This window comes from Falco biarmicus, chromosome 1 (genome assembly GCF_023638135.1).
Source record: "Falco biarmicus isolate bFalBia1 chromosome 1, bFalBia1.pri, whole genome shotgun sequence".
In the NCBI taxonomy this organism is placed as follows: Eukaryota; Metazoa; Chordata; class Aves; order Falconiformes; family Falconidae; genus Falco; species Falco biarmicus.
The window spans coordinates 38,655,217-38,681,126 of NC_079288.1; the positions used below are offsets into that span (position 1 = coordinate 38,655,217).

The following is a 25,910-nucleotide window of genomic DNA, read 5'->3' on the forward strand; positions in this document are numbered from 1 at the left end:
CAACCAACAAAACAAACCCAAAAACGAACCACAACCCCAGAAACAACATAAAATTAATAGAAAAAAAACAGGGCTCAGAAGGAACTGCAAGAGTTCATCTAGTCCATTCCTTTTTCCATCAGGATGAAATACTTCTCCATCATTCCTGGCAGATTGCTGTATCACCACTTTATAAAGACTTCCAGAGCTGAAGCGCTGCAGTGTTATACTATCCCCAGGAACATATTATAGTGATCGACTTTTGTGGGTTTTTTTCTAAATAGCATTTCCTAATAGTACTCTAACACTATTTTCTAATATCCATATTGAAAATGCAATTTAAGTCTAATATCACCTGTTCTGTCTCCCACAAACATGGAAATCCTGGTTTTTTGCTCTAGCCCTTTCCACAGCCTTCCACACTGTTTAGGTTACACTGTTGTCAGGTCTCCCCTTAGTCTTCTGCCCAGACAAACCATCCCAATTCCTTCTTGTCTTTCTTCATGGATCATCTTCTTGAAGCATAGCACACAATAATGGTCAAAATAGGTCTTGCAGGTCAGCAATGACAGGAATGCAAACTATCATGTTTGCTTGTGGTAACATATGAAAAGAACTTTGTAGGCAAGACTCTACATAATACTCTTTTTTTTTATATCATACAACATCAACAAAATTATCAACAATATTGATACAAGAGTAGAAGTATTGTCAGGCCTTAAAGAATAAATATCTAGGCTGAATTTAGGCCAAATTATTTATTCTGTGAACAACAATATAGACAGTTTTGTTTGCTGTCAGAACAGTAAAGAAAAAATTCTAGAGTTGTCAAGTGATGGGTATTTTCTTGCTATTTTTAGGAACGGTACAATAGAAATGCAGGCACCAGTTTTCTTCAGTGATGTCATTATACGTAAGATGTCAAGAGCATTTTACTTCAAAAATATGTATTTTAATACAAGTAAAATGCAAATGCATGCAGAGGAGCACAGTATATGTTATAATACAAAAGTGGAAGACTTTTGAGCACTGCTCAGCCTGTTAGCTCTCCTTCCATCTGTAACAGCCCCAAGGCAAATATTTCAGTTTCCTGGAGCTCTTCAATATGCTGTATCCAGAGTTCAGTTGTGCCAGCAACTTAGAAAACATATGAATGATGCAGTACTTTGCAATTCTACTTGCCACAGTTACACACAGCCTTCCTAAAGACCACCCTAACTCCACTTCTTTCAGCAGCTGACATTTTGAATTGCTTTGACAGCAGCAAAGCTTAGTCCTAGCTAGGCTAAGCTAGCAGACCCGAGAACGGCTACTTCAGCCCTGGCAGAGGTAGATGTTCCTTAGCTTGCACCTTCCAGCTTTGCTAAACAGCCAACTTTGCTCCCCTTGCACAATGAGCACAACCCATAAGATCTTACTTTGAGTGACTGTACTAATAATAAATACTGGAATATTTAACTAACTTATTGCCTGGGAGCATTTCAACAGTCATCAGGACCTAGGCAGTGCAGTCTTAGGCAGAACTGCTTCTCATAGGGAATATTATTTAGAAAATATTCAAATATTTGCTCCCTTCTGTGTTTGCTGTGTCAAAAGACATCAACAATCTAATAATCCATTCACACTAACACGCTACGTATATTATCAAAATAGTCCAATGAATTACTCCTGATTGAAGTATAAGCATGAATAGAATGAACATTTCCCTGTTCAATTAAGTGAAAGAGATGAAGGATGTTCTGTCAGTTTCACCAAGAATTATTGGTTGGGGAAAAGGAGTAACTTCACATTGCCTAGTTTCTAGGCATATAAACACTTGTTTCAAAACTATGTCAACTAAGTTATTTACAAATTACCATTCTTTAGAAAATGACAATAGGAAGCAGCCCACCCTCCAGAAATAAATTAGTATCAAGCAGAGCATTTCTGTGGGGCCTGCCACATTCTACCATTTGCATATATATATGACACCTTCTTGAGTGCTGATACTCATAGATCCAGATGGATAAACAAATGGCCAGAAGAGCAAAATCAGAATAAAATTCCTAGCCAAATAATAGTGTCAGATTACTTAAATAGCAGCTTAATTTCTACTATATATGTATATTGCAAATTCTTCAATAACACTGTGATACCACCCTACCTTCTGCATTTATAAGCCAATTATTTACTATATCACTTCATATTCTATATAGATGAGCTGCTAACCAGTCATTGTAAATGGTAAAGAAAAATTAAAAGATGAAGTCTACTGGACTGTCATGCAAATCACTTCGTGCTGATACACAATATATTCAAAGTAGTTGCCACCTGCCTCCTTCAAGAAAGGGTAATATTGCTTTGTTTTGCCTTTAACAATTTGTCTTGTTTCAGCCTCAGTTCAAATTTTCACCTGATCATTTCACACAGACACTGAAACAGTGTCCAGTCTTCTAAAGACTGAACCCCCATCTTTCCTAATCAGCTTAGACAGACATTTAGCTCTGGAGAAAAAAAAATTAAATAAAAATAAAATTCACTGAAGATTCAGTCAGCTACATACTCTTATCAGCATTCCCATTTTGACTAAGTGACCCGTGCCAATGGTGGCAGGTGACAACTTTGAATTTTGTATTTAAAGCTCTGACTGTACATTAATTTTATATATAAAGCACTGAATTTATAAAAGTAATGAGCTTCAATATTGCCCGTGTTACCACAGACCCATCACCCTCCTTGAAACGAGCAGTTTGATCATTCCTGGTCAAACCCCCCATGATTAAAGCACCTCCCTGTGCTGCCAGTATTGAGAACAGGGACTGTACCGTCCGGCGTTGCCTGCTGACGGGGTTTTTTACATTTGACGTAATCGTGGTCAACTGGAGTGGCTGTGTAAGGTGGGGATGTCAGACCTGGACCGGAGGAGGAGGGGAGGGAAGTCCCAGGGCCTGGCACTGTTCCGGCTGAAGAGTGAGAGTCTTCATCAATCATGCAAGCTTTTTCCCTGGGAGGGGCAAGAAAAAAAAAGTGTTAATATACTACAGACATAAAGAAAAAACAAAATGTCCTTAGGACATTTCCAATACAGTAATCAAATCTTACTATTAAATTCTAAATGATGGCTTTTTAGTACAGTCACTCCCTTGTCATTGGTCAATAGTAAAACATTCTCTATTTCGTAGTTGTTAATGAGACAAGTTGTGAGGACTGAAGTCTCTTTATCTTTCACAATAAATGCTTTTGCATTTGTTAACAATTGATAAAAAATAATTTTATTATTAAATAAGAACAGTGGCTTCAAAATGGGTCACAAGATCAAAATTGTTCCACTTTGTTCTCTTCCCATCTACACTGTGGAAATCACTGACAAGATCTCAGAGTAGCATATAATCTTTCTGCTCATGATACCTGAAAACTGCAAACATTAGAATTCTAATCACCTTGTTGCCTTTGTATTTCGTTCAGCTTTGCTTTAACCATTTATTACACAGTGGTTCATAAGTATGCTTTCAGAGGATACTCCTGGAAATTTGAACTCACTTTTCTGCAACTTTTGGGGTGCTCTTCTCCTCACCCCTGGCAAACGGTCCCTCAGAAGCCTCTTTCATGAAACTAACTAGTATCTCTGCATCTACTCCAGAGTCTGGTTTCCCCACAAGTTTCAAAATAGAAGCATGAAGTCGAAAGTATACCTAGAAAACACCAAAGTCCATTTGATCAGTAGAGAATTCATAGCTCTGCAGCCTATTATAAGTAGTCTCTTCTCTGTAGAAACTGCAGGAGTTAGTAAAGACAGTCAAGTTACCTAAACTTACCTGAACAGGACTTTTCCTGCCTTTGAAAGTTGCTTGTAAATTACAAGATCTGAACACTGTAAAAATTTTAGAAGTGCAACCTATGGAATACAGCAATGATGGCAGACTTGGTCTCCTTGGAAGCAAGTCACTACGGAGTATGTTCTAGTTTCACTGTTTTACCAGACAACACTGTGAAAGCAAAGGTGTTATGACTACTATGCCAGCTCATGCATGAACTTACGCTTTCACAGGTATGAGATGCTTGTGAGACCTATCCATGTTTGATTTTGACAAAAACTGGCTAATGAATTGTGTGCGCAAAATCCAGAAGTGGAACTTCTGCCTGTCTGTCCAATACTGAGACCGCATAGAGAAACTGTCTTTAAAACAAAACCAGCCTGAATTATAGGCTCCACTTTAATCTCCAAGTCAGCCTTGTAAATGTTCCCAGATGCAGAGCACCAGGTACGTATACCTAATAATACAAACTAATAACAACTGGTGTTCCATTAGATAATGGGATGTGGAGAACAAGGTTTTCAGGCCTATGTATTTAACTTTCTTTTACCTCCAGTGCTTCCATAGCAAGTTCTGGTGGATTATGGTAGTGAATCTTCTTTGGATATCGAGCAGCCTCCTCATGCAAGTAATGACCTGCCTGTTTGTAATGAAGCAGATAGACAACAGGAGGCTGTTTCTGCTTCTCTGCAATCTTCCCCAGCATGTAGTGAATAAGCCACTCCTCTTCATCACCATCTCCCTCACAGCGAGATGCTGACGTAAAGCACAATTTTGCTGTCTCCAACATACTGTCTCGACGCTCTTCCATCTGTGATTGAACAAAGTGTTGAGAATACACGAATTCACTGTGGCTGGGATTAAAGATTCTAGAAATATGCTGCTGCACATAAAAGTGCATAAACAAGGCACATCACTTAAAACACTTTCAACCTACGACATAGAATGTATCCAAGTGATCAAATACGTTCTGATGACCCACAGAACATTTTTATGGATAGGTTTTTGTTCACTCCAGTAACAGCTGACAAATAATCAGAACAAAACAGTAAGACAAAAGTTTAAGAATATGCATATAAATATAAATCTGAAAAATAAACCAATATACACATCTACAAAAATTTTACCACTTTTTCAGAGCTGTAATTATCTTAACACTTCAAATAAAAAATATTTGCTTTGTTCTGCAACTAAACCTGCTAGAGCCACTACGGACCACTATCATTTGTGAAGAAATGTATTATCTTGCTTGCAATGCATATAATTTTGAGCTGAATATAGCAAGAATACTCCTTTCCCCTGCCCCACCAAAGAAACTATAACTAGCAGCATAAATTAAACTGCCAATAAAGTCACATAAAAAACTAGTTCAAAATATGCATTAATTTCCTTTCTTTGAAAAAGTTTATAAATTTAAATTGTTGGGCTGTAACAATATCCTAAGCACTTGTGGCACTTCAAGGACTGTAACATACCCTTCTCTTCCTTAAGTATTTTGTAAGGAAAAGAGAATAGGGTTATTAGTATATGAGAAACATGTTCTGAAGATATATATCTCTAAAGGGAGATGATATTGTTCCAATTTACCTTTTATTGTAATAGATCTTTTCTTAGTAAATTATGCATTTTTAATATACTCACTTGGAAAAAGGATGATTCAAAGTAGTCCTAAATAAACATTCTGATTTAATCCACAACTTCAGATGGCTACTCTGTATTGTACCTTCTGTCTGACAATACAAAGTAACTCCAGCACTATCCCTTGAATTCTTTAGCAAGTCCCTCATAGCCAAGAGACCACAAGACAGTAAGACCAAGCTTTTGATAGATCGAAGGCCTAAAATGTAGTAACTTCATTTCTGCGTAGTTAGTTTTGGAGCTCTTGGATGTAATAACCCTCAGAAAGAAAACTCTATTGTTACTTGTCATTTCAAACACACTATTTAATAAACCATTTGTTCTCCTTTAATATGCATGCTTACATCATCTTTCTTCTTAGGTGTTCAAATGCTGTGTAAGCATCTACGGGAATTGCAATGTTAATAAAACTGTATAACATTAACTGTACCTAGGCAGCTCAAATGCAAGACCCAGCACCCTGCTGTAAATACATTCTCCTGGAAACAAAGGGTGTTCCCAATACCATTCTCTATAGTCCAAGCACAAAAAGTTTTCACAAATTGCAGCAGATGCTCAGGAGCAGCACTTCTTTTTTTCATTCTGCTTCTAGTTGTGGACTAGATAGTATTTGTAAGTCAGAATGGTCAAATCAGAGTTTGCTGGTCCAAAAAGACAGACAAAACATTTCCCCTAGCAACTATTTTCACTATCAGAGAGTATTTAGAATTCCTCATTTTGGCTTAGCAATAAGCTTCCTAACTCCTCTAACTTTTTCATTATCCTCATCATGCATAAAGACCTAATGAACTTTTAACAACTTTTTCTGTGAAAATTCTATCAATCTCCCCATTTTGATCTTTTGTTTAAGCAAGCAGCCCAAAAACAGAAAAAGGGGAGGATGACTTTAAATATAAAAGATGACATCTGGACACAGATATCAGAGTAACTCCTGATCTTTTCACTATTTAAACATGTATACGTTTCACCTTTTCTTGGAAACATTGTATGACATTTACAGAAAGGTAAGGTAAATACAATTCCCCTTTCCAGAAGGTTACAATAATTTTGTGTCACCTTTGAAAGATAATTCAAAGATCGGGCTCAAACTAATTTTACACAGGAAAAAGAAAGAAAAAAAACCTTTTAAATACTACTTGACACCAGCAGCTTATATGAACGAATATTAGAATTTCAATGTTACTAAGTAACCATACAGTCTAATAAGTGGCATACAGCATGTAAATATTTTATATTAAAATTACTACATTAGACAAGATCATTTAAAATATTTAAAATTTCAAACTGCTCACAGTTAGATCCCACCTGCTGCACAACTTCAGGGGGGAGTTCTGATTTCCACTGCTTAAGCTGTCGGGATGCAAAAGAATGTAGGGCATAGGAAATGGTGCCATATTCTATCCACAAGGAGAGATTAGAGCTGTCAATTTCTAGGGCTCGCTTGAAGCAATTCAAGACAGGAGTAGAGTGCTTCCAGATTGGGCCATCGCTTTTCAATTCATTAGAGTTCAACTTGTCCTGAATACGACTTGCTCGAGCCAGAGCCATGCCAGCCCATGAATCAAACCTATGCAAGCAAGAACATAACACATGAACAATTACCCCCTAAACATTACACTGAATGGCACAGACAAGATTAATTTTGTTGTATCTGCAACTTCCTTTCATCCTATGTGCTCTCAAAACAGATTTCTGCATCTCCTCTTCCCCTCACAGTGGAAGAGAGGCTGTATAGCTTAAGTCTGATTTTATTAAAAATGGTTTCCTATTAAAGCACTGTCCCCTGTAATTGTCACACATGAAAAACTGATGAAACAACGTTTGTTTGCCATGCAAAAATAGCATATCTAATGGCAGCACTCCCATCGATTGCTCAGTAACCACGCTGTCCTGTCCAAACATTGTGACCCTTTATTTCTGTAGGCCAGCAGACAGCCATTTTGACATTTTGTATTGTTGGACTGAATTGTGAATGGCCTTTATCATCATCATCATCTTCCAACATAAAGATCACAAAACCCAAAATGCATTCATGTAGGAAAATTCTGATGAGCAGTAATAAAGATTGCTTACTGAGGGGACTGATCAGGATATAGTCCTGTGTTTATCAGATCATTGACAATGCAGTCTGGAGAGTAGTTTCCGTGTTCCATAATCTCTCATTAACATCTGGGGTCAATGGCTCTGGAATTTTTCAATTTTACCATGATACTAACATCAAAAGAATAATCATGATGTTCTCACATTTTTGTTTGTAATTTCTTGATTTCAATTGAAAACCCATTTCTGGGTCAAGTGACCTCAATAGTCTGATACCCAAGGGGAATAGATGGGGAACTGTAATATAGACATTTGAAGAAGTAACATCTCATATGGCTGGGCTAAAAATATGCAACCACATAAAGCATCTTCCGAGCACCAAAATGTCACACATGAAGGTAAAAATGCATTCCACTTATTTATTTATGAATTTAGGTTTTAAAGTATCAAAACGACAGAAAAATGGGGTGGAGGTGGGGGTGGTAATTTCTTTATGCGGCTTCCAACAAAAAAGTTTTAGCAATCTGCTAATCACAGGTCCCAGACTAGAAGATTCAATAACGTTAAACTACAGCTATTTCCTCTGTAGATTTCCCATGTAAAATTGCTCTGTGCTTTCACCCTCCCTTTTGTCTCTGTTATGTGACTGGATTTAGAAATAGTTTTCTTGTCTCAAGTCAATCAAACTAGGGTTTTTGTCACTGACCCTGATCTATCAGCTTCAAGGAGAACTAAAATGATAGCTAGCACCTAATATGCAAACCCTATACTTAATCAGTAAATTTAAAGATTATTTAATTTCACTTCAAATGACTGTTATTCAAAATATGCTTTATTTTTAGGATGAGAGAGCTTAAACCTGGTGGTATTTCAGCAAGTTGTACATTACCATAAAACAAGGTGTTTTTATCACTTACTTTACTTGAGCTTGTATTCTTTGGGTAGTTCTCTAGCAGTAAGACCATACATTTAGAAAGAGGTCAGCCTAAACAGTTAATCTGCTAAAGAATGTTATTTGTGCTATAGCTATGCCATTAAACAGTAATATTTCACATTCCTTGTCATGTAAGAACATGCCAAAACAAAGAACAAAAGGTGAAAAAAAGAAATACTGATTTGGTCCTCACCCTTGCCAGTTATTCTTGACTTTGATTTAGCTTCCCCCCGTATTTCATTTTTTGGTTTTAATTTCAAAACAATCAAATATTTAATACTAGGTTGCCAGGGTTTTTTTGTTTGTTGGGTTGTTTTAGAGATGCTTTTAATTATACAATCGACCTGTGATAATGGATTGCAGACAAGTTGTTTTTTTTTAAAAATCCTTAAACCAAAATAAGTATCTTCTGTTGTCTCCTTTTCAGTACTAAAAAAAGTGAGAAGAATGAATGATGTGCAGCACAATTCAATAATACTGACCTGTTTGGACAAATACAAATGTCGTGCATGTAAAATTTAATGGCCTTAGACTGTTCTTTGTTCTTGAAATGATAGTCTGCCAGAAGATAGTATAACTCAGACACAACTGGTGGAGAACAGTCCGCACCATCTGGGAGAGATGGTGCCTGAAAATAAAAAAAATAAAGGTTCATATTAAATGAGCTACACACTTGCTTCTTTGTAGTGAAAGTAGCTTTCTCATCACAGAATATTAATGTATTCAGTACGGAGACAGTGAAAGCATTCCAGAGATACACAGAGCACTTATAAACACTAACAAATATCTCATAACGACTCCATATTAATGAATATTGTATCTTGCCTTTCCAAGACTAAAAGCTTTGGTGGTGTCATTCCTGTTTAAGTGCAATTACCTGAGAAAATCCAACATTATGGAATAAATCATTCCTCCAACTATCTCAAAGTCAACATAAAAGTAACAGCAATAATTTATGCTCTTTTTTTTTTTAGAAGCAATTAATTGATTATACCTTGCTGCATGTTCCTTCAATATAGGCAGATACAGTATCTAGGCTCAGCATAGGCTTGTCTGTTCGAGGAACAATTGTAGCAGTCTTCTTCAAAAGGTTGGCCAAATCAGCAGACACAGTACTGGTTTTGTAACTATCAAATTCTGGAAGAGTTTTAGGCTTGAAATATTCAAACATGAACAAAGCATCTTCCCATGTTAGATCAACCTGAACAGGGAGGTAGATGAGGGCAGAAAAAAAATTAAACTCCAAAACTGAAAAGTCCACTAACAATGAGTTTCTATGGCTTTTCTAATTCATAAGAATATACATATTAGTCTCGAGGAAACCTATTAAAGAACAGAACAAGGAGCCATTAATCTATGCTGTTCACAAACATAGCATACTGCTCACTGATTAAAAAGACTAAGGTATTGGGCTGTAACTTGGTATATGTCACTGGAAAATAAAGTCATTCTGCTTGCTTAGAAGAGTTGCTCAGAAAAGTTGTTTATAAGAAAGAACCAATTGCAAGCATCCTGAGTGACACTGAGATCACAGGTAAGACAGAGGAGAAAAGCTCTACACCTTCAATTTCAAAGTCAAGAAGAACAAATGAAATGGGAATCAGACAAAATTCTGAGACTCAAAAAACTTAAACTCTCTGCAGAAAGGTACTTTCAGAATTTATTCCTCATTTTTCCTTCACTTCTCTTTCTTGAAAACACTAAAAAAATAAATTAAAAAAATAAAAGTTCTTTTCTGGTAGACTATGTTTTTCTCCTTTCATCTTATTCCTTACAGCAAGTTTTGCTTCTGTACTGAAAACAGGGAACTTGCATTAATAAAAAGATCAATTTGTCAATGATTTCAATAAGAACTTCAGCAACCAGAATTGCCCAAATGTAACAGATTTTATTTTATTTTACTTTATTTTATTGGGCAGAGGGTAATCCTTATATTACCCTTTTTCTTAGTTATTGTCATCTCCTCATTACCTTAATTTTCTAACAAGTAAGTTTAAGAGACAGAATTCACAAATATTCAATGAGTAATACCAGTATTTGAGTATTTAAAGAGGTCTGTTCAAAGAAACTAGACAGTTGTTTTGCTCGTATGAAACTTTTTTTGTTCAGAATTCTACCAACACTTGCAAAAATCATCTGAGGTTTTTGAACAAAATCAGTGATGTTTCAAGGCAGAGGATTGCTGATGTGCTTTTTCTGCCCCTTCTTTAATATTACAACCCTCTTTCCAGGGCACTCTGTAGTTGTTGTTCTCCTAAACTCAACTAATTTCACACATTTCTCATAAACACCTACCAGCTATTCACCATCACAGATTAAAAAATAAGCTATAATATAGTTTACTTGCACCATTTTTAACAGTGAACTTTTTGACTTTCATAAACTGAAAGGTTGGCTGCTAAAGTTTTCTTCTCTCAAGTTGCCTTTTTCCTCTCTAATTTTTCCCAGCTGAAAGTTATTCTCTGTTGAAAACAGAAAAGTCATGGCCCAATAAAATCAATTTGTCAATAGTTTCAAAATTGCAGTTTACCACGAACAAAACTACACTAGCATTTCATTTCAAATATCTGACTGCCTATATTCATAAAAGCTTCCATATTTTTTAAATGAGTTTATTTTCTACTATATGTAAAATAAATTATTTTTGCAAGGAAATAAAAGTAATCTTTCTCACAAATATATTAAGGTACATTAAAACCAGCCAGGGCTGTATCTTTCATCACTTCAGGATATTCCACTGTCATTAACTAATACATATCTTACCTGCTGTACTGAATGTTCTTCTAGGTACCTTGCTTTGCTTTTTTTGCTAGGGAAACCATATAAACAATAAAAACACTGTTCCAAGGCTGTTTCCAGCTCTTCTTTGTATGGATGAGTATCTTCAGAAGTGGATGCTGCAAGTTCTTTTTGTAGTACCTGAACCTACAACACCACAAATATCAATGAAAGTGCCATCTACAAGCTGAAGATTGCATTAAGTTACCTAGCTGTCTGAAGGCAGACGATGAAAACCACTTTGAAGAACCTCACCTATTTTCCCCCAATTACAAGCTGATGTTACCCATATTTCTGTGAACTAGTCTCACACAACAAATACTTTCAACAGCACTGCAACTGCAATAAAGTGGGGTTTTTTTTTTTCCCCCCTATGTTAATTCATGAACTCTTGTCTTTAATCAATGAGATCAGATATCAGCTTAACATTTCACAGTTAGGATCATTCAAAGTTTTCCACTACGCACCAAGTTGCTTCTGTGAATATAAACACTTTGTGAATAAGGACAAGGCACAGAAAAATTTCTGCCCTGATTCACAAACATCAATTTTCTCTTCATGGAAAAAGAGGAATGGAGAGGAATCTGCAGAGCAAGAAGGGATGGCTAATAAAAATCTGGCTAAAAGGGGTATACAATTGCACAGAGAGTTCTATTAACTGATAAGTCATTTCCTTTAACATTTTTCCTCTGACAGAAAGCATCAACTTTCATTTATTCATTTTAGTAAGATCTAACCTCTCCAAAACAGCCATACGCATTACTGAACACACTGGTTAACTCAGGAGTTTCATCAACTGAAATTCTGCAGTCATAAATTGAAAATGCAAAACATTCACCTATTTGCAATTTGTATAAAAGTTCATCATATTACATTTACAGTACTTCAGCTGCCTGTTTATCACTATTTATCATTTTTCAACATCTACGATTGTAAACTCAATTGTTTATGCATATGATGCATGCAACAAGAACCTTCTTACCATGATTGACTTTCCTGACACTACAAACACTGAACATGATCACAAGGCAAAATTCTGTCATTCTACATGTAAGAAGCTCATTTGCAAGTGCTGGGATTAACTATAAAATATCGATTCTCTTCTGCTTAGAAGACCTGTGCTAAGAACAAGGTGCGATTTATTAAGAGCCAAACCCCTGAAAAATAACACTAAAAACAATTCCTAGAAGGCATTTCAATGAAATTTTGAGCCATAGCCATCATCTTTGAGTCACAGCAGACACCTTATTTCCACTACTTTTCCTGTAAGAATTTGCGAACAATGTTTAAAATTTAAAAGAAATGTAGATAAGTTGAAAAGAAGAGGTAAGCATCACGGGGTACTGTAACAAAAGCATGATACTCCCTGCAAACAAAATCACATCTAACACCAGTAACAGAATTCTCACTTGAACAGTGTTCAAAACAATCTCCCATGTTCTTATTCAGCTTTTAAATTCCTGGCAGTAACTCAGAATTGTTCTTAATCCAGACTGTGACTATTGCTGAAAGACTTAACTACATGTTAGTATCATCTCTTGCACACCACTTTCAGTCACCAGCAATACAATGTACTTGAGCAGACAGTTCACCTATAGGAGGTGATCGTTTCATACTAGTCTATAAAACATTCTAACATGCTTGAAACTGCTTTTCTTTTTAAATAATTCATTCCATTTTATCTTCTTTCCTTACCCTTCCAAACCCTCTTGTCTCGAAAAACTACATTATTGTGCTTAAAATTAAATATGATCTAGTATTATTAAGAAGTGCTCAATTCTGTGACCGAAAATTGAAGATTTTATTCAAAGTACCAGATGCCACTTGCAAAGACCTAGCTGTAAATACATTCACACCTCTCAGTTACCTGTAGTTTATCGAGGTTCACAGGGCATACTACCTGAATCCCCAGGCTGTGGATACAGGCACACTACACAGACACAATTTAGATTCATCACTTAAGAGCACTGCATCTGAGGGCAAGCTCGAGTCTGGAAACAGGCTATTTTCATGAAGCACAGCGCCAGAGCTAATAAGCCCTCTGGACTCAAGGCAGATCCATGGAGAGGCAACCAAGGTGTATCAGTATTATGCTCCTAATACCAGGGAGACTGAGGAGGGTAGGATGCAAAGATAATCTAATAGTCCTACACTGAATCAGCTTCAGTTCAAACACTGTTCATTAGTTCCAGCCCTACCAGAGTGAGCAGACTCCTGCAGAACCCCTCAGGCTCTCTGTGCAATGCTTCCCAGCTGTCTAAATTACTGTCCTAGACACACTGCTGCTCAAACACAGAGCTAGATGGGGTCTGGCACTGAGCTGTGGCTAATAAGCTCCAGGGAGCACTGCGAAGGGAAATTAAGAGATTCTTGAGTAGCTCTATGCAGAACTAATCATGATTTTCTTTTGGCTGAAGGTAATAACCCTCAATGAAGTCAAGCTGAACCTGTGAAGTGCCACTGAACTATCCCTGCAGAGCACTGCCCAGCTAAGCCCACTTGCTTTCTTTCCTGTTTAAAAGGCTGAAATGCACTGCTGAGACGGCACACACCTCTTGCCCAAAGATTGCCACTCCTACCCTGCCTATCTTACCACCTGATTGGGGGACAAAAGCCGTGCTCACTGCTGCAATATTGGAGCAGGAAGCATGCTCCATCCATACAGATAGTTCATCTTCCAGCAAGATATTTGAGAGATGAGCAGGAAAAATGGCATTTGCTGTTTTGTCTAGTTATTTTTCCTTACATTCCTCATGTTCCCTCTCTCTCTGTAGCTAGCAGACTTGGGGTGATTACCATTAACAGTTACGAATTTACAATTGTAACTTTAATTCTCAGAGGACAGCTGAAAATTAAGAGTTATTGCCAAGTAAAAGGTTATTTGAATATCTAAAGTAAAATTTTGAATTTACGTCAGAGTAAACCTTTGCTGCAAGCAGGGCAGGGGTGTGGCTGAGCTACCAGACACAGGAGAAGATGAAACTGCATATAGATTCAGTATTCCGGTATTCCCTTTCCACAGGTTACAAGGCCCAAGCACTTTTATATGTTCATTACCAAAAATAAAACACAAACCACCTCTGACTTCATCACATGAAAGAATATACAATGACAAATTACCATATTACCATCATCTGGGTGAATGCTGCTAAGTGCCAGAAATTTTTATTAGCCTCAAACATTACCTCTGCTTATTTTTAAAGAGTAGAACATGCATCTTCCAAAGCTAAGCACCACAAAACTCAAGTCTGAATTTGAATAACTGAAATTTTATCATGATCAGTGGCTGATACAGGCCCACATTTCTCTTAAGATAATCACTTTAACACTTCTCTAGTGCTTTCTCTTTCAGGGCAAGGTAGATCATTTACTAAGTCCCATTTAAGATGTTTTTATAGGAGAGACTTAGTTGTCCAAAGGCATCACTTGTTTGACAAAAAGTGCTGTTTAGAAAGCATACCCATGGAGAAGGGTCTGGAATAAGAAGTCTTTGCTATTCAGATTAAACTGACTGAAATGTTCATGCATTTGTCTGGGAGAAGGAAAGTGTATTTAAAAGTGTATATTTAACATGAAAACAAGGCAATAAACAATCTAATATAACTGCAGTTGTTCCCTGCTTTGAGATGGGGGTTGGCCAGATGACTTTCAGAAGTCCCTTCCAACCTAAATTACTCTACGATCTAACACTTACATAAAACTTTAGAAGAGCACCATCTGAATTGCAACACCAGGATCGTCTTCCCAAATACTCATGAGCAGTGTTCAGCAGCATCAGTGAAGAAGGCAACATAGGGGTATCAGGACTCACTGGAAGAAAGAAGTTGGTAAATAGCAGAGTAGCACAGAACTGAGTTAAATCTAACTAGCCAATGCTTCTGGCAAAAAGTTCCCTCTGTGATAAGAAAATGATGTTCGCATACCTTCAGCCAGCAAGACAAGACAACAAAAAAGTATTTTCTTATGTATATTCTGGAGCTAGACTGTAAGGAGCTGGGCTCCAATATATGAAAGTGAATAACTAACCCACCTTCTTCTCCCTGGTTCTGCTGCTGCTGGCAGCAAAGGGATCGAAAAGCATCTTCCTCATGCTGGATGATCCTGTGCAGGATAACCCATGGAAGCACTGACGAGACATATGGTTCTTTTGGTTCTTCCTGGACCGCCATGCTGCAGTCTATGATCTAATAAAGAAACAGACATTATACAAAGTGATACAACATAAACGTCAGGTGTGAATCCTTCCCAAAAAACCCAAAGTTGGTAATGCATTTTATCCTAAGGAAATCTAAAGTGGAGGCCCAAGCTTCCCACAATGAGTGGTGGTAAAAGTCCAATAAATAAGATCAGCTGGTATGGAGAAGGGATCATTTCCCCTACACTGACACTCCTCTTGTATTGCCATTTTCCAAGTAGTTATTTCTCTGTTAATACCATATACAAATAATAAAAAGTAAACAAATGCGCAGCATAAATTCTTAGTGTTAGTAGGCCTCATTACTGTACAAGAAATTTCTCTATAACCCAGCAAGGAAGAGGAACTTAGTTCAAAGAATTCCTGAATTCTTTACCAGGTCTTACAATAACTGTTAAAGACCAACTAGAATCATTAATAGGTGCTATATAAATGATGTAACTGAACAAATTCTGAGCAGCACAATGCTGTGTCATGGAACCATTGCCTTGCCATTTCTCATAGACAACTATCCATTTTATTGCCAGTGCCAGAAATTTCTGAAGTCCTACACTTTTCTCACATTCTTCCACACATGCAACAGTTTTTTTGTTGGTATTTATGTAGATAAAGAATCCTATTTATCATTACTACAGAATCCATTTAGGTTATTACAATGAATACTCTGTTCTCCAGAATTCCATTACATCCCATAATGTAGTGACACACATACAACTTCAGATAATAAGAGTATGATTTCATGAGTAGTGAAGGTCCTTGGCTTTTACTGAAGTACATGGAGATTTGAAAGTTGCAAGCACATTGAATTTTGACATTAACTACACTAGCTTCTTAAGAACTGAGAGCCTGCCATTTGTTACTTGGATTGAAAAATACTCATTCAATAGTTTTAAGGTTTGAAAATACCTTAGTTAAAAGGCTAAAATTAGCTGTATTCATAATGCCAGAAACAGTCCACAGATCACTTTTTTTTCTGCCCTCTTCTCATCACCCTCTCTGTTTTTACTGGAAAGACCCTTAGCTTGGCCAGCACTTGCAAGCAACAATACCATATTCATAAGGCTTATGGTATCTTGTCTTCTAGCCCAAAGCACACACTACCAAGATCAGTGCCATAACTTACAAACTGCACCCAGCCAGCTCAATCACTCTTTGCACTATCACCATTTCAAACAGCGTAAGAAAACAGTGTTGTTCCTTGAGTTATCTTACTACCCACTCTTTGATTATTTCAGGCACCTTGGTGTTTGAAGGTACCTGCTGTTACCGATTCTAGCACAGGTGTGCTCTGTGCATCTTTAACATACTGAAATGAAAATAAAGACTACGAAGGTAACACTTATCTTCCCTCAACAAAAATGTAACGCAAAATGTCACCGCAAGTGGGTGACAATTCAGACAGCAGCTGTATCATGTCTGAAGGTCTGCAGCACACAATACCTCTTTCCTAGTGCAAGTGAACAGGTTACCTGAATCAGGTTATTTGTTAATCGAACAAGGCTTGGTGTTACAGAAGAGTCTTTCAGGATGCTGTTGACTGATGATAATGAAGTATCTATTCCTGTAAGCAGTTGTGTTACCGTAGCAACCCACTCTTCTTTAGCAGAGGCTGCTGTCATATTAATCATCTGCTGAATTGCTTCATTCAAGGCAACTTCTGAGCATTCAAAGCATTGCTTGTAATCTTTCAGTTTGAGTAGGGAGTCCTAGGGAATGTAAATATGAAAAAAATCTATTATAAGGACAAGAGGGTTATTTTAAACAATGAATGCACAGCAGGGCAAAGCAATACACTAGATATAATGTAAATACAGTTAATGTAATGTAACTAATGAAATGATAACAGAACACCTTTAAATATGACATTAAAAAAATACAATAAGATATGCATGGACCCTAGATAACAAATATACAAGTAGGATCTAAATTTCACAAAAAATCATTGCTAAATCTTGCTGCTTTAATAAAAGACGAAAAAAAAATTCAAGAAAGGGATGACTCTTTCATTTCTCTTACACAGAAATTACATTTCTAATTTCTAACCTACCTAGAACCTGAACAAAATGTTTTGGCAGACAACATGCATACTGATCTAGAGCTGCCAAGTATATGGCACGTCAGACTGGCTTTAAACACACACTTCTTGCCACTATTAAACCATGACACTCACCCATCCTACCACCTGCTTAGGAACCATTTTTATTGTCTAAAATTCTGATACACAATTGAATAGGGGCTCTACAGCAACAGGGTTTGGATCTTTGTGATCTTGTGCTGCCATTTTATTACTTCATAAATAACAAAATAGCAACTATAAGGCTAGCATTATAGCAACATCTCCTGCTTCTTTCTACTCTGCCAAGCTTGGGTCAGGAGATGGCACGGAGCCTGTAGGATTTGGTTCAGTCCAGTTAAAAGAGCACCAGTCTTTTTGTGCCACCTCTTTTTTTTCCCCAGAGAACTTGACAGGCTCAAATTGTTCCTATAGCTGAGCTCATTTGTACCCTTACTTTCATAGTGTCAAATCGACTAAATCTGTAGCAATTATACTGAATCTACCTATCAACAGTTTGTCACTCATGCAGGACAGATGCACTACATCATAAAAATCATACATATGCTAGATAACTTTTAAGTTTCAGAATCATTGTAAATTACCATATAGTCAACATGAACAAAAGCAGGAAGTATTCACAGCAGGTGCAGATAGCATGAATCCACCCACAAGATCTCTCTGCAAATGATTCAAGTTTACTCAAATTTACAGGTTTTCTGGCCATTTCAGGCAGGCTTCAGATATCTTATACTTTTAGCCACATTCTCAGTTAGCAAAAGCTGGTGTATTGCTGATGATGTCAAAGCTATTTATTAGCTTTGCTTTGTAAATAAGGCTCATTAACCATTAACACCTACTCTAGAAATCCTTTGATCTTGTTTTCAGGAATAAGTCCTAATATCCTAGTAAAAAAAAATTTTAAGAAATAAAACAAACCTGTAGGAGAAGCAGCTGTGCTGGTCTCTCTGGTATGGATGTTACAAATTCCAGATGTTTTGCTCTGCCATAACCATTAAAGCATAATGTTGGGCGAAGCAGATGCACCACTGCATTATAATCCCCTGCCTCATACAGTCGCTGTATCTCTTCCAAAGACTGGCATCTCTCCAGAGATTTTAGGTTCTTTTCAATCTGCAAACATCACAGATGACACAATCCAACTTTTTGTCTTCAAATACATTTGAGCACTGACATTTCCCCTAGCAGTTTAGCTGTAAAGCTATATGAACTCCACAGCTACATTCAGGAATATAAACCAGGAAGAAAACACCTACTATGCAACACTTCACCCATTCCACAGATTTTTAGTTATTATATAATATGACTTTAGTGCTATAATGATTTTAAACTTTTTTTGCCTTAAATCCCAAACCCACACATTTCTACACTGCAAGAATACATCCATCAGATGGACTTCAAAGTGAAGATGGCATCTCCTGTGTTGGAGTTCATCCCCCAAAACAGCAATAGAAAGCAGATGGGCATCTCTTTGTTTAAAATGCAAATTGTTATGTGAAAAACAGACTCCTGAAGCAAAGAGCTCATTTAAGCAAATGTGAAATTTATGTTTAAGATAATAAAACACTAGTCTAATAATCGACTGTTCTACATGCAGCTGCTCTAATATTTCTATTTTGCATAAAAGCAATCTTAAGTTGTACGGGACCAACAGATCCAAAAGATGTCTTTTTGAAAAGAAGATGATGGCCTTGACATTAAATTATGAACTTGTCCTTTCACTCTTCGAAAAATTCTAGGACAGATACAGTAAGCTTCCATCACAGAAGAACTAATGCATAGATGACATTTGAAATTGGGAGGGATGGAGTGGGGAGAAAACAACTGCAAACTAATTCTTACCTCTTCTAAAGAAACAACAGAATCAACATGTAGATTAGGTAACCGTATTACGATGCTGCATTCATTGCCAGCTTTAGCTTGCATTGTAGTGGAGCTCTGTAGCATTTCAGTGCAGATATCATAGTTTTCAAGTGCCTGTTCCATGTCTCCCTACAGAAACAGTACAGAGGAAAACAAACAAACAAAAAAACCCACCTCTAGTCTGTCTGCAGCAAGGCTTTCTAAAGCATGTAGAAAATGTTTAAATTCAATGTAGGCACTGCCAGTGTGATTACTGCATATCATTCCAAATAAAAAACAAATCCAATTGTTAATCTCAAATTAAAAAAAAAAAAAAAGGCACTGTATCTTACCAGTGACTTCAATAACAGGCAAAATAAACCAGAGAAATAGAATTCAGCTTGCATAAATTTGAAAAATTCATTTGGATTGATAAAATCCCCTTCCTTTAAAAACATGGAAGAGTAAAGCTCTAGAAATAACTCTTCCATTTCTGCAAATAAAGACACTAAGTTAAAAAACATTCTTATATTTTACCAAGTGAATGCATTCTATTCCCTCTGTCCAAATGAAGTAGATACTGAAGTTGGTTGGTCAGGAGAGGAATGCAAGCTGCACAAGCAAAATATAACTCTATATCTAAAGGAAAAATGGCAGTGGCCACATAGGAACTCTCATGCTTAGGGGCAAAAAATAAAAATGGAAGGAACTGGTTAGCTCACACTTATGAAACTGATCGCATTATTAGTAGACAATTGACCTAAACATAATTGATGCATAAACGAATTCTTTGATGTCCTGAGGAAGCAACACTTGGAGGGGAAAATAAAGTCTGGGATCAAATAACATTCCTTTCAAATTATTCCCTTAATGATAGGTTTAAAACCCTCTCTTCAAAATCTGCGTATTATATTAAATGTCTCCAAAAGAAGAATCACGCTACCTTGAAAAAGCAGAGGGGAGACTAATTAAACACACAGACTGCTTCAGTTGAAAGCTGCATTTTGGACTGTCTGGGACTTTGATAGTATCCGCTAGTCCAGGTCCCCAAAAAATCCATGTTCTGCAGCTACACAGTACTACTCCAAATAACTTTGAGCCAAATATTATTTTTTTTTAGGCTGAACATGAACTAATTTAAACAAAGACTTATGTATTAAACATACCTGAATATTAGCATAGCATGCTAGACCTCCTATTTCATCTTCACCTCTACCCTTAGGGATAGTTAATTATATTAAAAAGTAAAATGAAATAACTATGTTTTGAACCAGTTCTATTGGCACACTTGAATGAGCCGAGATTCCCAAATCACCTGTGGCATCTCTGAACAACATTGATTTTAATTTGAGAAAAGTTTTATTTGTTAAATCAAAACAAACCTGGAGTGCTAGAAAGCGAGCTTTCAGCCAATACACTCGAGTGACAAACTCCATCCAGCCTTCCTCAAATAAATCTCGCTGTGAAGACGCAAATGACAGCTGCAACAGGTCTCCCAAGAAATGAGTCCCTGGGAAGTCAGGACCAAACTTCCCATTCACAGAGGCAGCAGGGCAATTTCGTGGAGAAACTGCAAATCAATTGATTACATTTTATCATAAAGGTACTAGCATCCCATGACAAAAATTCCCATATACTAGTATTTCAAAAGTATTGATCTACTTTAAGGCAAACAATTGGTAGACCAATAAAATACAGATCTGAAAGACATTAATTAAGAAAATATAGCTTCAAATTCCAATTAATTCCTGGAAACATGTCTTCATACACCTTGAGTGCTTTTAGAGTCTGAAGAAAGTAACGTCCAGTTCTCACCTGTAGAGCTCTTCCCTTTTGTCAGTAGCCACTGATCTAACTGCAGTTCCATGCAAGAAAGGCTCATCAACATCATATCCTTCAGAAAAAGTATGGAGATATCAAAGAAGAGTATATAGGAAGAAATTCATTAAAAGAAGAAAAAAACCACCAAAACCCACACACAAATTTGCAATTTACTTCAAAGAAAAATCTTCAACTTGTCCTCTTGGGATTTCTATTCCCAATCTATAACTACTTCTTCCCCTGCCTAAAGGTGTATAATAGCATTTACAAATCAACAGATACAAAACAAAACAATACTTAGAAGAAGCATTAAAAAAAATTTAAATCTCAGCTCATAAAAGAAGCTAGTGAGAACAGCATTGCCTGATGTTAGAAAAACGTGACATCCTTATTTTTTTATCTGGCTGAAATAAAACTATATCAAATTGCTCAATCATGCTAAAAGCATGTTTCCAGAATACAATAAAATTACTGATATCTGAGAAATAAAGAGTATATCCTATAACTTTTTCAGTATTTATCTCCACAAAACTGAGTATGTTCTCTAGTCTTATCAGCTTATTAATCCTTGGTGGATAAAGTTCAGAAGTATATTAAAAATCACATCATCGCGGATCTCTGCCAGGTAGCTTTGTGTAGTGAAGGATATACTACTTTCTGATTAAATTCATACGAATAAGGGCAACAGGTCCAGCTGTAAAAAACACATACTTATGAAAAGGTTCAAAAGTCTGCATACATTACCAGAACAGCTCTTCACAATCTTAAGAACCCAAATTATTACATTCAGGATAGCTTGCAAATTAAAATAAATTAAAGTATGAAAAATAATAGACAAGCATGAGGACAGGGACTGTTAATAGTATAGCTACAAATTGTTGACTTTTAAAATTTTCCATACAAGCAAGCAGTTATGCAGTCATAACGAGAACCAAGGGAATACATTTACAAATATATTTACGTTTGTTTAAAAAAAGGGTGTGTATATATGAAAAATATACAGAAATACCAAAGTCACAGGATGTATAAAAATATAACATCTGCTACATAGTAATACTTTCATTTGTTTTGTAAAGTCAATGGAACATAGTTTTCAGAATTAATTTTTCATTTGCAAAAAAGTAGAAATACTGTTACTATGAAAAAAAAAAATTTCAAACTGCAGTCATACCAAAGGCAAGTAACTCTCCAAATGAATAAGCATTGCTAACATTGAAAAGATAACGTTGGCAGGTTCAGTGGACAAGAAGTATCAGTACCGGTTTTATAATTCAAGAAGTATCATCTTGTGTCACCCAGTTTAACATTAATTTACTAAACTTACCATTTTTTCTGTTTGCATTTGTGAAGTCCACAGATTTATAAAGGTAATAAAATGGTGACATCAGGGTGGTGGGGTTGGTTTGGGCTTGTTGGTGGTTTGGGTGTGGTTTTTCACTTAAATTGCAGGTTATTTTAAAACTACACTGTATTCAGTCTATTTGGAGCAGATATGCTGACCCTCAATCAGCCAATATGAACAGAACGGCCTCTCTACTCACCTGATGACAAAATAAAACTGTGTCATATCAGAAGCAAAGGGAGGGAAGAAAGAGAAAGAGCAACAACAGAGTAAAGTAGTAAACTGTATTTACATCTATAGTATTTATATTACATCTATATGTGTGTGTATATATATACACACACATATTACGTGTAGGGTATACACAGCATCACCCAGATATGTTCAGGAGCTCAGGAACAGTTACATGAGCTGAAGTATCCCACAGCTCACGACATGTGCAACAGCTAGGACAAGCAGCTCCCCAGACAAGAGCTAAGTAGAACCTGCATCTGATGGCTACATTTCAGTTAGATACTTTTGGTACACAGAAAGCAACACAGCAGCAAGTAGAAGTATAAGGAAAAGTGTTTCATTACCTTGATATGCTGATTACTTGAGTCCCTCAGTAATGGATTGGGAAGACTACTACTATGCTTTCTCCAGCTATTATAGATACTAAGGACCACCTCACACAAGCCAGGAGGCCACTTCACTAAGAACTTTTGGCTGATGACTTTTAGATATCTCATCATAAGCTCCAAGATCCCACCATTGTTCAGGTTATCCAGCAGGAATTCATGAACATCCTGTTTTTCTAGAAAGCAGATAAACACAAAGCCGTACACATTTAAGGTCAAGGCAGACTATAACCTGAAACAAATAGGCTTCAACAGTGTTTTATGCACTAATCTTGCAGCAGTTCTCCTGTGCTGTGTAAATGCAAAATTAAGTTACTGTATTCCAATCTGTTTAAATGGGAAACCCCACATAATAGATGCACATAGTAATTAAGCATTTCCTAAGACTTAAAAAAAATCACACCTGTTACCAAGATATTTCTATGCCATAAAATTATACCTTTTAAAATAATGTATACTTCTGTGACCTTCTAGATATGACAAGAAAATACAGAAAATAAAGCATACAATATGGAAGAAACAATAGAGAAGGACTGGGGGTTATAATGAAATCCTTACCAGATTCCATAAATGTTGTAGAATCAAATGACATTCTATGTGGTCCAACATGCTGGAAATTCTCCTCTTTGATCTCTGACTGTACCTCATAGTTATTGAAAGGGTCCTCCTCCTCCTCTGGATCCAGTTTCCTCAATCTGTGTGAAAGGGGGACAAAACCTAAAATATCAACAAAATCCTCGTTCTTTCTTTCACTAGCAAGTGAAATCTAATGATGGCATGCTGTGCATATTTAACAGTGGAAGTTCATGAACTGAGGTAAACTCAAGCTTACCTCCAGTTCCCAAATTTTGCCCAAATGAAGACTACCTTGTTTATCTATCTTATCCATTTTGATGTCTGCATTGTCCTCTAATTCAATCTCACATTAATAAAAGCTTTCTTATTTTTCAATTAGTTTTTAGTAATTTTCACTAACAACAGTTTTATTACATTTACAAGAGGACAACGCATCGCATCTGCTTCAAAAAATAACATGGGTCTTGTGGCTTTAAGGTTGGGGGATATCAAACAAAACCCCAAACAGCTTCTTCTACTTAGCTCTTGACACTCTCATAATCAAAGTTATTGCTGTACAGTACCTGGAAGGAAGGAATTTCACCAACAGCTCTTGAAAGTCAACCTTCTCCTCTTTTTTACACTTGGTGTTCCGGACTCTAGCAGACCTCCTTTTTGCTGTTTCACCACTATCTTCTGTAATTCTCCTTCGCTTCACACCTTTCTTAGATTTATCACCTGCAGATATGTCACCTAGAAACAGAATTTAAAAGAAAAGAAAAAGATACTGACTGGTTAAATCATCAAACAAAAAGTGGATAATTATTTAAAAAAAAAAATCATCATTTGTGGGTGACAATTTATTTTATGCTACACCAACACTTGAGATTCATTGGTTTCCTTCTGAAGACACTGCCAAAATGTAAAAATAATTTAAAAAAAAAATCACTATATAAACTGGCTATGGTACTTTGCATAATAATGTTGATCTGACGCAAGAAGCAGACTTACTGTAAATTCTGCATTTTGTTATTCATTAGTCTTGAAGAGGTTTTTGAAATGGGAATCAGAGGAGTCTGCCTTTAACTCCAGAAACACCTGTAAATTCCCATGAATAGCAACAAAATACTGATAACTCCTTGATAGTCTTAGACATGTAAATACATATACAGCTACAGCACACAATATTCAAACCTCTTGCTACAGATTTCAAATAAATACAGCTGACAGCTTGGTTCTCTCAGGTTCTTAAAGTTACATGTGAGCAGAAAAATAATACAGTTATCTTTTTCTATAACAGATCATTCATTCAAAGGAGGTCAAGATTCTTCACAACATTAAAAGCTTGATATGTACTGCTGCTGGAACAGAGCCATGGCTCTTCTAATCTTAAAGACTCAAGTATGAGGCAGTAACACAAAACCAGAAGAGGTTATATACTCCTGCACTGGAGTAACAATTAAGAACAACTAATCAACCTGACTCAATTCCATTATATAGGAAAGTAAGTCCACTGTCCTAACCCTATGTCCTTTGTCTTAGTCAGGAACCAATTGTTTTCAGGCAGTTTAGGTGGCCTTCCTTTCCTAATGTGAAGGGTTAACACAATTTTATAGAGCTCCACTTCACTTTTTCTACAAGATGTTACATATATGCTGCAAAGTTCTGAATCCACCAACATGCAGTTTAAAGACAGCATTTCCTGATTAATTTTGTAGTGCTTTCAATACCCAAATAAACAGGAAAGATAGCTTGAATCTTAGACTGAAGTACCTTGCTCACCTACAGCAGCTCCCGGTTCCAATGAATTCTGACTGTGACTTGGAAAGCTGGGTGTCATTGGAGTATAAGGTAACACAGGATCTGGCATTGTCACCACTGGATTAGTGCTGACAGGAGTTGGCTGAATAACACTGACAGGAGCAGAGGTAGGAGAAAGAATCAAATGTTGAACTGGGTCTCGGTATTCTGAGAGATCAATTCTCTTTCCCAGACTGGGTCGAGGAGGATCACAAGTTGTGAGGTGGTGATACATGGCAAGTAAAGCTTCTCCTAAACACTTCCACCTGCACGTGGAAACACAACGGCATTACAACCATTAATCCTTGTCACATTATCTTCTAAATTATATTTACAAACCTAACCCCATTCAACACCGTTTTTCACCAGTAGCTTAGAGGTAGCAAGAGCAGATTTTCAGTGGGAGAGAAATACGCATTTCAGCGTCAAAATAGAATACACCACTTCAGAAAACAAGAACAACATGTGGCAGCAGGCAAAAGTTTTCAGAGGAAACTG

The 25,910-nt window shown here is 36.6% G+C and overlaps 1 protein-coding gene across 6 annotated transcripts in view; it reads right to left on the bottom strand.

The window, feature by feature from the left end:
* CABIN1 (calcineurin binding protein 1) overlaps window positions 1-25,910 on the bottom strand; it is a 118,046-nt gene that overhangs the window by 83,970 nt on the left and 8,166 nt on the right. For 3 of the 6 annotated variants that reach the window (XM_056329445.1, XM_056329408.1, XM_056329418.1), the window contains 18 exons: window positions 25,386-25,678; window positions 24,197-24,365; window positions 23,616-23,752; window positions 23,016-23,233; window positions 21,090-21,168; window positions 20,657-20,844; window positions 19,275-19,424; window positions 18,351-18,545; window positions 16,828-17,064; window positions 15,194-15,347; window positions 14,858-14,973; window positions 11,149-11,310; window positions 9,380-9,586; window positions 8,868-9,013; window positions 6,717-6,978; window positions 4,324-4,584; window positions 3,499-3,650; window positions 2,784-2,962 (listed from right to left, as the gene is read on the bottom strand). In XM_056329445.1, the coding sequence (XP_056185420.1) occupies window positions 2,784-2,962; window positions 3,499-3,650; window positions 4,324-4,584; window positions 6,717-6,978; window positions 8,868-9,013; window positions 9,380-9,586; window positions 11,149-11,310; window positions 14,858-14,973; window positions 15,194-15,347; window positions 16,828-17,064; window positions 18,351-18,545; window positions 19,275-19,424; window positions 20,657-20,844; window positions 21,090-21,168; window positions 23,016-23,233; window positions 23,616-23,752; window positions 24,197-24,365; window positions 25,386-25,678 (3,305 nt within the window). The remainder of the gene's footprint in view (window positions 1-2,783; window positions 2,963-3,498; window positions 3,651-4,323; window positions 4,585-6,716; window positions 6,979-8,867; window positions 9,014-9,379; window positions 9,587-11,148; window positions 11,311-14,857; window positions 14,974-15,193; window positions 15,348-16,827; window positions 17,065-18,350; window positions 18,546-19,274; window positions 19,425-20,656; window positions 20,845-21,089; window positions 21,169-23,015; window positions 23,234-23,615; window positions 23,753-24,196; window positions 24,366-25,385; window positions 25,679-25,910) is intronic. The other 3 variants (XM_056329455.1, XM_056329426.1, XM_056329435.1) reach the window with 3 other exon arrangements.